The 15,387-nt window shown below is 40.1% G+C and overlaps 1 protein-coding gene across 15 annotated transcripts in view; it reads right to left on the minus strand.

Annotated features, from left to right (window-relative positions):
• ARPP21 (cAMP regulated phosphoprotein 21) overlaps positions 1-15,387 on the minus strand; it is a 132,829-nt gene that overhangs the window by 80,638 nt on the left and 36,804 nt on the right. For 3 of the 15 annotated variants that reach the window (XM_027768372.1, XM_014584244.2, XM_027768378.1), the window contains 3 exons: positions 14,831-14,890; positions 9,777-10,009; positions 118-351 (listed from right to left, as the gene is read on the minus strand). In XM_027768372.1, the coding sequence (XP_027624173.1) occupies positions 118-351; positions 9,777-10,009; positions 14,831-14,890 (527 nt within the window). Of the gene's footprint in view, positions 1-117; positions 352-9,776; positions 10,010-14,830; positions 14,891-15,387 lie in introns of those variants that run through there. The other 12 variants (XM_027768374.1, XM_027768368.1, XM_027768375.1 and 9 more) reach the window with 7 other exon arrangements.

Genomic DNA, 15,387 nt, shown 5'->3' on the forward strand with positions numbered 1-15,387 from the left:
AGATTCTCACCAACTGTTTAGGCTTTTTCAGAAAACTTGCTGGAAAATTCCCAAGAGGGAACCTAAGAACAAAATTCTAATAACCTAGTGTCCCTGATAAAGCAGGTCACAACTAACCTGTGTGTGGATTAAGAAGGATACTTCCTGGTGGGATGCCCGTGGCCGCCTCAAGTGGAAGAAGAATGTAGCTGGTGCTGCTAGGAGCGACCTGGCCCCCAATTCCATTCTCTGGATAGGGAACACAGCCAGGAGAACTGGCTGCCACGCCCGAGACCAGGGATGCGCTCTGGAGAGGTGGGTGGGTGCGGGACAGCGATCCTGAGGAGCCTGCACTGCTGGAAGACTCAGAACCTGGTACAGGGAAATAGAAACCAACAGATGCTTTAACACACAGGGAGGACAGGAAGCACCGTTGAGTCTCAATGCTTACACTTCTGTAGTTTATCACTAAAGAGTTTAAGCCTGGGCTGCTCGATGAGGTTACCTAATGCCCTCCCATATTTGAGGCTCATGTTTCATTGAAACCTTTGCTATATATTTTTCAGATGTGTTGATTTTCTAGAAAAGAAGGGATTGGAAATGAGCACTCTCTCTCTCAAACTCTTTCACATGTCACGAGGATGATCAACGGAAGCTGGGAGCTCTGAGCTCAGGACTTGCAACCTCCCATGCCCCCGAGTAATTGGTGCCATGGAAATACCTTGGGTGGGTTTAAGGAAGACTCTCACAGGGTGCTGCTTGCGTGCATGGCTCTCTAACACCCACTCAGCTGCATTTTGAAGGGGCATAATCAGAAATACCAATATGGGCCATTTCTATTGGAAGCACAGCATACATAAGTGAATACATTTCAAACTCAAATAGGATCTCTTTTAAGAAGAGAGAGTGCGTAGGATGAAAATCAGGGAGACGTGACTGAATCAGTATTCTGAGCAGGCCAACTTTAAACCACTGAATATTATTACCTTTTATGCAAAGTTGAAACAACATAGACTGCACATATTAAATAATATCTAATATTAGATATTGATAAACAAGATGCAAAGTACCAAATATATTGCACCTGATACAAACCATGTGACAGCGGGTATTACTATTATTAACATGACATATTTCAGTGCTTCGGATGCTCCAATGGGGGTTAGCAGGTGGCATAGTGGTTAAGGTGCTGGACTCCCATGTGATTAACAGCAGTTCAAGTCCCGGAGCCAGCAGCTTGAAAATTATGCCGGGTGCATGCGTGCATGTTCAAAATCCCAGTAGAAGAAAGGAGGAGGAGGGGTCTCAGTATAGCCATCTCTCGTAGCGGGTGATTTCTCACTTCTCTCTCACTGTCTCTCTCTCTCTCTCACTCTCTCTCTGGCATGTGCATGCACCTAATAGGAAAATAAAAAAACTTTAAAAAAAAGAAAAAGAAAAACATAAAAAGATGCTGTACTGTATTCTGCATACTTGAAGAACTCTTAATACAGCCAGGGGCTGGACCAAAGAGAGGCTAGCCTTCACAATGATCAGACAGATGACACAGATGAGTCAAGTTACAGGGCTCTTTTGTGGACTGTGATTTCTCATCACACAGATAGCTGGGACAATGTGCAGAAGTCCCTAAGTTGGAATCTATTCCTAATTATCTCTCTTCTCCTTCCACAGTGAACAAAGAAACACTTGCCATATCCCCTGTCCATTGGGCTCCCACTTCCTTTTACCACAGGAAGAGATGAACAGCTCCAGCTCCTTTAACTATGGCTGTTCTCAGCACTAAGTGTTAATCAGAGCGTCCGAAAGAACGGATACTATGGGACCAGCAGATGGCATAATGGTTATGTCGCTGGACTCCCACATGTCTGACAGCAGTTCGAGTCCTGGACCTGGTGGCTTCAAACTCACACCAGGTGTGTGTGCATGCATGCCCAGAATCCCAAGAGGAGTATGGAAGAGAAGGGATTACGGCATGGTCATTCCCCCTGGGAGTAGATTTCTCCTTTTCTATTTCTCTATCTATCTCTGTTTCTCTGGTGAGCACATGCACCCTATAACAAAAATCTCTCTCTAAACAAACAAACAAACAAACAAACAAAAAACAACCAAAAACAACCAAAAAACTCAAAAAACAAAAAAAACCCATATTTCTAATAATGTAAATTAAAATTAATAGATTACAAGAATGTAATACTAGTAATGTATCAAATCATTAACTCACAACCATGGATTTCCATCATTCAAAATGCATTCTCCTGTGCCCTGAAAGTCAAAACTTATAAGCAATAGCTAACATTCTTTCCAAAATAACTGCAGTGGCAGAGAAGAGGGACGATTAAAGACTGATAATTGTAAAAAGAACGGTAATGCTTATTGAACAGTTGTCATGTGTGAACACTGGATTAACATCTTAATAATAGTACTATCACTGCCTACATAGATAGGGAAACAGAATGATAGAGGAGTTAGACAACTCAAGCCAACTCACACAGCGAGATAACAGCAGAGCTGGGATTTGATTAGGCAGACTGATCAATAGCCCAGTCTAACTGTAACCTCACTCTGCCTTTTGAAAGTGTGCAAAGGCATATCCCATGGGCTGTCATAAGAATTCCTAGCAGAGCCTCTTCTGTTTTTTTAATGACTTGATTATTAATAGAGATAAGTTTCAGGTTGATTCAGAATGCTCCATATAAATGGTTTAGGATGCTGACAGGGTCCTGAATAATGTATGGGGAGAAACATAAAGGATGTAAAAGGAATATTAAAGAAATGCTAAGAATAGTTTTGAGACCTCATCATAGAAATTATGGCTTTGCGTTCACAGTGCCAATGAAAACCACAGTGTTTGTTGATCAACCTGCCACATGTAGTTTGAAGCTAAAGTACAAATTTGACACTAGGGCAGCGTCATCAACATCAGCAACAAAAGAAATAATACAATAACAAGCTCTCCTACAGGGTCACATGGAAACGATTTGATTCGGTTCATTTCCAGGATAAGAGGTGAGAAAGAGTTGGGTCCATTAACACAAGCTTTAACTCTGAGCTGAGCTGTAAGTTAGCATTGGCATGTGTGTGTGTGTTCACGTGTGTGGGGGTGATGATGTTACAGACCGAAATGTCACAATCACATTCACACTGACTTAATTTTGCCTTTAGAAACATGGCCAGGGGCTTGCAGGTTGTCATGGTGGTTAAGAGCACTAGATTCCCACATGTCTGACCATGGTTTAAGTCCCAGACCTGGCTGCTTGCTTTCTCACTTTCCTTCTTTCTCCCTCTCGTTCTGTCCTTGTATAGTCAAATTAAAAATGAATAAATAAAGTTAAATAAAAGAATTCTTCAAAAAAACACATGAAAGAAAGAAAGAAACATGGCCATTGATTACTGATTAGCCACATCACAGCCTTCCACCACCACCAACTGGGGGAAATGAGCAGCATCAATAGGAATGAGAAAGAGCCAAATGATTGGATTGCATGGGTTAAAGGAAAAAAACAAGGGGCCAGCAGATGGTGTAGTGGGTAAGGCATTGCACTCCCACATGACCAACCAGAGTTTGCGTCCTGAACCTGACGACTTGAATACCAGGTCAGACGCACATGTGTGCTTGCCCCAATCCTGAGAGAAGACTAAAGGAAAAGAAATTGCAGTGTGGCCATTCACCGTTGGGAGTGATTTCTCACTTTCCCACTCTTTTTCTATCCATCTCTGGCAAGAGCACATGCCCCATGGCAAAAAAAAGGGGGGGGGGTGTGGGACAAAAACTAAATTTGGCTTGGGAACCAGCAGTTAGCGTAATGGCTATGTCGCTGGACTCCCACGTAGTCAACCGCGGTTCGTGTCCTGGACCCGGTGGCTTAAAACTCATGCCGGGTGCGTGTGCGTGCATGCCCAAGATCCCGAGAGGAGAATGGAGGAGAAGGGATTGCGGCGTGACCATCCCCCCTGGGGGGTGATTTCTCGCTTTCTGTCTCTATGTCTCTCTCTGTCTGTCTGGCGAGCGCACGCGCCCTACAGTGAAAATCTCCCTCAAAAAAAAAAAAAAAAAAAAAAACAAAACTAAATTTGGCTTAAAATCTCATCACTTGGAAAGAAAAGATAAAAAGGAAAACCTCCTTGGAGGGATAGCTCAGCACTCAACATGGAGCCAGAGCTTAATAAGTGGAATTTCTGCAGTTTTGAGGGACTTATATACATCAATCACCTTGATCAGGTACAGCAATATTCTACACATAACCAACATTACTGGAGTAATTGATTAAAAACAACAACAACAACAAAACAATGCTAGCAATGGTAATAAAATATCAAAGATTGAGCCAACAAGTGGCATGAAGAAGGTTAAGGTACTGTATCCTACAGAGCTGACTCAGGTTAGAGTCCCAGAACTGGTGGCTTGGAAAATCATGTGTGCATGCCTACTCAAAATTCTGAGAGGAAAATGGAGGAGAAGGGATTGCAGCACGGTCATCCCTCCAGGGCTGATTTCTCACTTTTCCTTTCTCTTTCGCTGTCTCCGTCTCTCTCTCTCTCTCTTTCTCACAAGTGCACATGCTCTTAAGCAAAAACAAAAACAAAACAAAACAAAAATTACCAAGGGTTAGAAATGTTCGAAGATTCTGGGACCAGCAGTTAGCGTAATGGCTATGTCGCTGGACTGCCACGTAGTCGACCGCTTTTCAAATCCTAGACCCGGCGGCTTAAACTCACACCGGGCGCCTGTGTGTGTATGCCCAAGATCCTGAGAGGAGAATGGAGGAGAAGGGATTACGGGGCATGGCCATCCCCCCTGGGGGGGGGTGATTTCTCGCTTTCTGTCTCTCTGTCTCTCTCTGTCTTTCTGGCGAGCGCACATGCCCTATAGCAAAAACCTCTCCAAAAAAAAAAAGAAAGAAAGAAATGTTCAAAGATTTTAAAAATAAATAACTAAAATTTAAATAAAATTGTTATTTGAGAAGTTTAGGATTTGAGGCTCTGTGAAGTAAAAGCATAGCATTTAAACAGCATGTCTACATGACAAACACAATTCTATCTGAATTGTTTAATTTAATTTTCACTGCAACTTCATTTTGAAGATGAACTGATCCTCCGACATGCTAAGTAAATTTTCCAAACTCACTCAGTGTGTGGTGGAATCTGAGTTGAAACTCAGGCAACTCAATTCTACGGACCACACTCTAAGCCTGATCCTATGTTTACTCTTGTGTACTTTAAGTGGAAATCAGGTGGGGCAGCACCCTAACCAAGCTCCTGCCAAATTCTGAGAGATACTAGAGAGAAATTGGAAGCTACTTCCAGAAGGAATGCTCAGAAGTTGAAACTAGACCCTAGCGGCAGCTGGGAGTAGGGAAGGGAGAGGTCAGAGCGCTGGATGAGAGACTCAGGTGAACACTCAAGGTACAAACAGGAAAAAGAAAAAGGGAAACATGCAAAAAGGTAGGAAGAGAAATCACAAATTGTTAAGTAGGCACCTTAAAATGAGCTCTCTTCTCTCCCTTCTTTCAATGTCCGTCTGCCTTGAGGAACAGTCTAGGCCATAACTAGGGCTTGTATACACCTTATGACCACTGCTTTCACCTCATGGAATAGACCCACCGTGGGGCCATTCTAGAGGTTGAGTACCCCTCCCAGGTTAACATCATAAGATTAGGGGCACTAGACTCTCAGCATACTCTGCTAACCTTCTCCAAACCATGTATGTAGGAACCAGAGCCCTACCTTGGAGACAGGAGTCTGTGCTGATCTACTCATTTTTTAAAAAGAATTATTTAATTTTATTTATTCATTCATTTATTTTAATTTGACCAGAGAGAGAGAGGGAAAGTGAGAAAGTAAGCCACCAGGTCCGAGACAAAAACCATGGTCAGTCATGTGGGAGTGTCCAGCACCTTAAGCATCACATCACCTGCTGGTCCCTATACTCTTTGGTTTTAATGTGTATAACCTGAGCCTGTGGGTGAAGATGGCATGGACCATCCACTGCCCTGTCATCATTGAGGCATCCTGTTCTGCTCATGTAATACACACATGTCTTCCACTGCTAGACCTTCAGGTAAACATTACGGGCAAGTCCACTCAGACTGGGGACATCACCCATAAACAAGTAAAAATAAAGCAGGAATAAAAAAGGATATGGGCAGATTCCTTTGGAATAGAGGGAATATTCCCCAGCAAAGAAGGATTCTGGGTTGGGGCACTGAACTCACTGGCTGCCTCCTACTGGCTGTGTTTCCTTTAGGAAGTATTACTCCTTTAGACATTAGTCTTTCGTAAAATATAAGCTAGACTAAATATAATCAATGATGAGGAAGATGTCCTAAAATTAACCTCAGCTTCACCGAACTTAAAGGTCGGTTGGTTTCTTTGACCAGAGGACCTTTATCTTCCTATTCATAGAGCATTTCTCTCCCTTAAAGATATAAATCTTTTTAGTCAGTCAATAGCAGTAGTTAAGGCAACTGGATCACATGGCCCGTGGCCAGGTTAGAGTGTCGGACCCATTGGTTTTGGAAAACACACTGGGCATGTGTGTATGCATGCCCAAAATCCAGAAAGGAGAATGGAGGAGAAAGGATTGTGGTGGGACTGTCCCCCATGGGGACTGCTTCTTTGCTTTCCCTCCCTCTCTCTTCTCTCTCTCTCTCTCTCTCTCTCTCTCTCTCTCTGTCTTTCTGTCTGTCTCCCTTTAACAAATAAATAAATAAAAATAAAGAGATGTAAATCTTCTCCCAGTCTCTGGCAGTTTTATCCTTCAGGAACATCCTTCCTAAAGATCCAGAACCATTCCTTTGAAATATAAGCACCAAGAAAAATGCGGGGGCTGGCAGGTGGCATGGTGGTTAAGGCACTGGACTCCCATGAGGCCAACCATGGTTCGAATCCCAGACCTAATGACTTGCTTTGTCACTTTCCCTCTCTCTATTTTTCTGTCTCTTTCTGGTCAAATTAAAAAATAATCATTGTAATAAATAAAATTAAATAAATAATTGAAAAAAGAAAAAAAGAAAAATGCCAATTCTCTGGCTATATCCTAGACCTGCTGACTCAGACCCTGGGGGCAGGGCTAGCAACCTGTGATTTCACAGGTCCTTCAGATGATTCTGAAGTAGCTGAAGATGAGAAATCCCGCTCTGGAGTTCACGAAGGAGGGGATGAGAGTGAAACAGTGTCGTCTGGGCCATGTGGGAAGAAATAGACATCATACTCATTGATCAGTCACACTGCTGTTCCCAGCAAATTGTCTGAGTTTGTAGTGCAAGTATCACTCAAGGACTCTTCTCAACAAGGGTGAGAGGACCTCACCCACCTCCACAGTAGACAGCCTGGGCCTAGGGACAACAGGCTTGTGCATGAACGTCTTCAATAATATCCTATTGTTTTCTCTTTTTTCAAAATAGGGAAAAACGTGTTTCCAACATAGAACCAAGTCTCGTTACTATCTGTTTAAAGCTAGAACCTATGTAATTAGGGGAAGAGAAAAGTAACTTCAATGTCACAACTCTACCTTGGGTTTCTGAAAGGTCAAAAAAAGAAGTTTGCAATTGCACTGTGAACAATAAGGTAACAAATTGGAAACTGGGGCTGTGCTGAAGCTTCATGACAGCAGAACTGACAGCTTTGCTTCATCAAATCATCTTGGGAAGTTGTAAGTTTGTTTTGACATCTTTTCTTGATCTCTTAAATTTTTTTTCCCCTTCCCATGCCTGTACCTTGACAAGCTTTCAAATGGAGACACATAGATTAAAAGAAGAAAAAAAAAATGTCTGAAGCACTTACAATCTCTAATCATTCTTCAAAGAACATGGCATTTTAGCATTCTAGAAGTGTTTTAAATGTTTCCAAAGAGCTTTGCTGTGGAAGTGCTTTGGGGTTGGTGCGTGGAGAATGACGATTAAGATTAATTTAAAAACCTTAAGAGCTCTTTTGGTGTGCTGGAATTTTTAAGTGCACCATTTAAGGTGCTTGGTTTCTGCATTTTAAGGAGCTTTAAAACTATTTAACCTTTCTTAGTTTACAAGAGCTCAAGTGTACCAAGTGGATTTTCTTGATTCTAGTTGCTACAATAATGGAAGATGAGAGCAATTAATTAGAGTAAGAAGTCAAGAACTCACTAACTGGTGAATAAAAATACAGGAAGGTAGTGTGAGCTCACTGGAATCTTTCAAAGAAAGAGGAGATTGGTAGGTAGAAAACAAAAGGTAGTAGGGTCAATGACTAAATGCTATTCATTGTCTTTGAACGTAAGAAAACGTGAGATAATCTCTTAAGTGGAATTTGTCAACAACGTAATTATGTTAAACCATCTACATAATGAACCCAGTTTTTGCAGAATCTACACTCCTGCCTCCCAGAGTGAGTGTGAAGGTTGGTAATTATTTATAGCCTAGGGAATCCCGTGTCTAAACTCCAACTGGGGTTCTCCATCTGCCACCTCATCCCTCCCTGGACTCCCAGTTACCTAGCACCCCAGGCCCATGAAAGCTCCTGACCCCTAGGACATCCTGACACTCAGGACACAGCACCCACTCACATCTCTCAAACAAAGCAAAAATAACTACAAACAAACCCACAAACTTAAGTCCACAGGTTTCTACTGAACAGTCATTTGTCGCTTTCTTCAGACGTTATGAGATATTGTAATCAAGAACATTTGAAAATAATTAGAAAACAATGATGAGGGATTCTTAGGGGACAAAAGAGAGCATTTGGCAGACTCATATCAGGAACATCGTGTGTTACTTCTATAAATTAAAATTGTTTCAGGTTAGTCATTGAACTAGGTCTTATCACCACGCAACTCCCAAACACTGCGATAACTCAAACTACCTACCGCAAAATCTCACTCTTCACTTGAAAGGAAGAAATTTAAAAGGCAGGGGGAAAAAGATATACACGTGTGACAACTTGGGAATTCCAAACCCACTTTTTGTCTTATTTGCAAGGCAGAAATGAAAATATTAAATGGAAATAATAAAAACAAATATGAGTTAGCGTTCCCTGAGAATGTATACTTTGATTTTTCTTTTTTTTGAGAGATTTCTGCTATAGGGTGTGTGAGCTTGCCAGAAAGAGAGAGAGAGACAGAAAGAGAGAAATAATCACCCAGGGGAGATAGCCACTCTGCAATCCTTTCTCCTCTCAGGATCTTGGGCACGCATGCACAAACACCCCGCGTGAACTTAAGCCATCGGGTCCAGGACTCAAACCACAGTCGTCTACATGGGAGTCCAGTGACATAGCCATTACGCCAACTGCTGGTCCAAGAATGTATACTTTGCCAGGCATTATTCAAGTTGCTTTGTTATACTAACTCTTTTAGTCTTCACAATAAACCTGTGGGGTAAGTATAATTACTATTTTCAATGCTTGCTTGAGAAAACTGAGGCATACAAAGATTCAATACCATACCCAAGAGCATGCGAGCAGTATGCTGATGTTAGAAATTAAGCTCCGAATGTAATTACCCCATAGTGTGGCTGTAAGGGATACGGCACACTGTTAAATAAAAAGAAATAGCTAACTTTTGTCTTGTGCAGGTGCCATGATCACCAGTTTTATATAAATAATCTAATGTAAACTTAAATTGACTGAGTAAACTTAAATTAAGTAAGTACACTTAAGTAAGTAAAGTTTAGCATGGGGCAGTAACGAATTTTAATCCTACTTTCTGACTTTTCCAGCTCTCCCTGTAATTAAATCAACATTACTTAACACAAAGTTAGAGGGAATGAAACCTGATGGCTTTGGGAAAATTCAGCAAAGAGCACAAGACAAACCCATTCAGTACTAACTACCTGCTTTGGACAGCTTCCCGGTACTTCTGGTACTGGATGTGCTGTCACCCCTGGTCAGCACCGTGATGCCCCCAAAACTTGCTGTCTTGGTCATGGCGGGCTTCAGATTGCGGTTGGAGCTGTCGGAGTCTGTGCTGCTCCAGGCCCTCTGGTGGTCGGACCACTTGAGTTCATTCTCCGAGCTGCTCTGTCGACTCCCAGATGTTCTCCCTGAGCCATCTCTGTTCCCCCTGGAGTATGGCCACCGGAAAGATGCACAGGGGCAGTGTTACTTTTAAAGAACTGTGTGGGTGGGCACAGAGTGGGGCCTTTCTTGGAAGAGTCATCTATTTGAGACCCTTCTTGCCAACCCTTTTCATTAAACCTAGTGTCTCCCAGACAGTGCCACGAATACCTTGATGATATACAGACAGATCACACATCACACGTGACAGGCATGTTACAAATAGAAAAACCAAACCTAGAAATGTCACATGATCCCTCTGCCCATGAAGGAGAAGCAACTACAAATATGTGGTATAAAGTATAACTGTTAACTTCTCCTATGGAGACGGTAGGGGGATAAGTTCTCCTGACCCAAGTCAACATTGAATTAATGTTCAGAAGTAATTATCTTATATATCCTAAAAATAACTCCCATCAAAGAAGAGTTTTTTTCTCTCTCTCTTTAACATGAAATCTTTGGTAAGGAAAAATATCTGCAGGTCCAGAGAAGCTATTTATATGTTAATTTTTCAACTTTATGAGATATACATCTGAATTCACCAAGGCTTTGACAGACAGTGTGGAAATCACAGAAATGACTCTGTTAACCAATGGTAAGAATTTTCCAGTGAAATTCATCTTAATGGCCAGATGAAAAAGCCCTTTAATTTTGTTCACATATAAAAAAACTCGTGAACATACCAAGAGTGTAAACACACACTGACATGAAACTTTCCAAAGGGATCAATGGAATTAACAAAAATTTTTGTTAAGTGAAAGAACACATTCAGTCAAAGTTCCAATTTAAAAAAAGGGTGAATGTATTGGAAGAGATCCAATAACCAGAAGTAAATTTTAAGACTTTAGAGTTTCTCTAGGGAGTATGTGTTTTATAAAGAAATTTGATGAGATTTGTACTTTCATTGGTTTCCAATCTGCTTAAAGAGTAGTTTAGCTACTATTTCCAAAGCTTTTGTTCTGCAGATGAAAATAATACATCAGTAAAATACCCAAAGATTCCAATGAATTATGAATAAATGAAGGGAACCTAAACCATGGGCAATAAATAAAATCCCTAATTTTATACCAATTTGTATTCTGACATATTTAAATCTTGATTAAAATCTCAAAGATCTGATCAATAGCTTTATAAAAAAAAAACCCATTATTTTAAAGACAATCATGAGATATTGAGGTGGTAGAAGTATCCATACCTGACATAATACAACCAAACTCTACAGAAAGTACACAGAAAACTTTAAGGTTTGCTGTAATTTTAATTATAAAACCTTTTCTTTTATTTCAGGAGAATTTAAGAAAGCAAAGGAATGCAAGAGATAAGAAAAATGAAATAGCTCATCTGTGACAGAAACTTTGTAAAGTACGGGAAAGGAATGGAATGAAAAACTCTCAAAACAAAAAGCGTTTTTGAGAACACTAGATGAAAATATTCAGTGCCCTATTATCCTCCATCAAGGTTTAAAACCATAAGGTTTTTTTATTATTATTATTATTTTTATATTCTCTGTTCTCAGGACTTAAAGCATGGCTGGTTTTAGAGACCAGCACTACCTGAATAAAGACCAGGTTATGGGCAAGAAGTATCAGATCTTCACCAGTGGCCAGGTGGCTTTTGGTCTTAAATGCCTTTGAAATTCAAGAAAGCTCTGGGAGGTAGAATGAGATAAAACAAGCCCTTTCAAGGGCTTGGTTTTTCATTGCTGATTATTTGTCTTTCAGTCTCCAAATTCAAGTTCCTTCTCTCCCATACAATCTGATCATATTAACTCATCTTTGACAAAATCTGGCCAAATCATAATTTAGCAATTATGAATGTGACAATAGTCTCCTTTGTAACTAGTTGTTACTATTAGTTATTTATTTTTAAAAGGTTTTTGCCATAGGGTTTGTGGCTCACTGAAGAGAGAGACAAAGAGAGTGAGAGAGAAATCACCCCCGAGAGGTAGATGGCCACACTGTAATTCCTTCTCCTCCTGGGACCTCGGGCATACAAGCACAGGTGCCCTGTGTGATTTTTAAGCCACTGGGAACTGTAACCGCAGTTGACCATGTGGCATTCCAGTGACATAACCACTACACCACCTGCTGGCCCCATAATTACAGAAACACTTAGGCTTGAAGATTTGGGGTGACCCTGAGGTTCTGCATGCAGGATGCACCAGAGGAAGCTTTCTCTTTGGTGCTGAGGCCTTGTTCCATCATGCATTTTATTTTAGTTTAATTATTCTCTTTTTCCCATGTCTTCTGCATCTTCATGGGAGGAATATAGACTTCCTCCAGATTCTCTGTGGCTGAGCCTTTCTGAGCAAAAGAGGTGACCCACAGTATACCTAGGTGTGATCTAGGCTGTAACAATCTGCTCCCTTTACTCTGGTAGGGCTGTTTCTAGAGCTGTAAGAAGTTCCCCCTGGCTTGTGCCACATCTCCTGATCAATAACTCAACCTAAGGTAGCCTTAACTTCTCCACCTCAACACCCCCAGCTCAAATCATTGTCTTAAGCCAAGATCTGGGTGCTTTTGAAGGGGAATTTAAATTGCTGCTCTAGGGAGCTAGCATTCATGAGATTCAAAATAATGTATGTAGTTCTAATTTGTGATTTCTACCTATTTATACACTGAAGCATATTTTATTCTTTTCTATTGATTGTTCACCTTAACAGTAGCAAAGTGGGAACCAGCAGTTAGCGTAATGGCTACGTCGCTGGACTCCCACGTAGTCGACTGCAGTTCGCGTCCTGAACCCAGTGGCTTAAAACTCACACCGGGCGCATGTGCATGCGTGCCCAAGATCCCGAGAGGAGAATGGAGGAGAAGGGATTGTGGCGTGACCATTCCCCCTGGGGGATGCTTTCTGACTTTCTGTCTCTATGTCTCTCTCTGTCTGTCTGGTGAGTGTATGCGCCCTATAGCGAAAACCTCTTAAAAAAAAAAAAAAACAGTAGCAAAGGGAGGTCAGATATTAAATTCCAAATCTATTTTGATGTGGAATCATGGACATTTTTGTAAACCTACACTCATAGATGACTTTCTATTCCTCCTAATTCACTTATGATCCCTTCTTCCTGTGGAATCCAGGAAGATGCTGGGACAGAGATATTTGGTCATCAGAGCCTAACCTCCTGTAAATAACTAGAATTTTATCTTAAGGTAGTCATGACACCTATACTTGGAGTGCTATTCCTATATTGATTGACATCATTGGTGACATTGTTTTCCTTCGTGTCTGAACATGTTAATTTTTTTGCCCAAGTTAGGGATGATGTATACTTTGAATCTTTTTGACAGTTGTATGAATAGCTTTGTGCTAAGTCATCTTCCTGAGTTTTTGTGCTTGGTGGTTTTGGTGGGTAATAGAATCTTTATCTGGGATGGCTGACAAGAATTTATGGTAGGTCCTGCTGGAGGAAGATTCAGGGCTATATAAAACTCATTGGCTTCTCTAGGGTACAAGCCACCTTTTATCTAAATTGTCCTAAACAAATTAGATCAAAGTTTGTGAGTGTAGGAGTAATGGTAAATATTATTTCTTCTCTGTGTTTTCAAAAGAAAAATGCAAGGGTATTTTCTTAAATCTTCCAGGATAGAAAAAGAAAATAGTTTAATGTTATATGAGGAAGGTATTATCTGTGAGTTCAACCTAGAAAAACAAAGGAAGTTAAAAAACAAGATTCCCTTTTTTTTTTCTGCCAGAATGTAGGGAACACATTACTCTAACTTTACTTATGCTGAGGCCTTATGTTCAGATTTACTGAAAAAAATATACTATTCTTTTTTTGTTTCACTCTTTCTTTCTTTCTTTCTTTAATTTACCAGAGGGTGCATGTGCACACAGGAGAGAGTCAGAGAGAGAGGGAAATTGAGAAATAGCCATTCTGGGGCATGGTCCCAAATCTTTTGGGGATCTTTGGTATGATGCACACATACCCAGCATTTTTCTCAAGCTGTGGGGTCAGGAACCCAAACCATGCAGTAGGCTACCACTGACTTGTCCAAAAAAGATACTTTCTAAACAGATAAATTCATCTACTCTTCTTAGTATTTTTCTTCTTATAAGTGTGCAGGAGGTTCTGTTCTGTTTTTGCCTTTTCTACAACAGAGATTAATTCTGATGTTCATAAATGGGATACACATTAAATGTAGATGTTAAATAGTGAGTACACTAATAGCACCATATGCTCTTTTCCTTATAATAGATGGTAGATATACATTTAATATAGTAATAAAATAGGTATTGTCCCTCTGCTCTTATAAAACTTTTAGCCTAATATAAAACTTTAATATATATATTATCCTTTCCCACTATCCCATTACAGATCTTGGTTTACATGGTTCACTTTAATTGGAAGGAGACTCATCTCTTGCTTTAGAAATAAAGTCTGTGCTTCAAAAAAAAATACTGTTTGAAATATTGCAATGGATAATAGTGGCTTAAAGATTAGCTGCCCAAATAGAGTTATCATTGATTTATTTTCCAGTGTTGGCAATTTATGTACAATTGCAATCTTTGAGAGAAATGTTAACTCCGTGTAATTCACAAAAGTTGACCTGGGATTGTTAAATCAGTGTACTGTCAGCGTTAGCCCTTGAAACACAGGAAATCAGAGGAAGAACCCCAAGGAACTGTATACAAAACGCTAGCTTTCTAGTCCCACATCTCACGTTATCCACTATGAATGTAACACTAGCTATGTAACAAGTTTTACAAAGAGAGAACCAAACATATTTTATTTCATGAACAGAAATATTTTACACTAATACACTTATATTTGACATTGATTCTGCCACAGAACCTGAAAACACAGTTTAAAAAAATAAACCATACCAACCGAAAGAGCTGTCTTTTCTTATAGGTCTCATTGCATATGTTACTGTCTTCCAAGAGCCTACTGGGAATGAAAAACATGATTTTTATAATATAAAACCTGAGAGTACTAAATACTCTATATTAAATGGATGTGTATTCTACTATAGCACACTTCTACAGTAAATTAACCCCACACTTATGTCTTATTTGCTTGATGTTGAATTTTGCCATAATAAGTAAATGGCCACACAAGAGAATTAAGATCCCTACCCTAGGATTGAGGCACTGATATTACATAGGGGAAAGTGATGGAAGAGGATATGGGAGAAATGGAAAACAGAGCAGAATAAAAGAAATTGATAAAAATATAATGGGTATTTAATGAAACATTGTGTATGGTTTTGTTTTTGTTTTGTTTTGTTTTGGTAGGGAATGTTTTCCAATTAACTGAATTTATAATCGTTCATTCCATCTTTTCAGAAAGGGTATAGAATTTTGGATGGCTTCATCTTCAAGATGTTAACGCTTATGGATTCTTAGTTTTACTGTAAATAGGAAATTTATGTCTAAATCTGTATG

Source organism: Tupaia chinensis, unplaced genomic scaffold, assembly GCF_000334495.1.
Source record: "Tupaia chinensis unplaced genomic scaffold, TupChi_1.0 Scaffold146131_1, whole genome shotgun sequence".
Classification (NCBI taxonomy): Eukaryota; Metazoa; Chordata; class Mammalia; order Scandentia; family Tupaiidae; genus Tupaia; species Tupaia belangeri.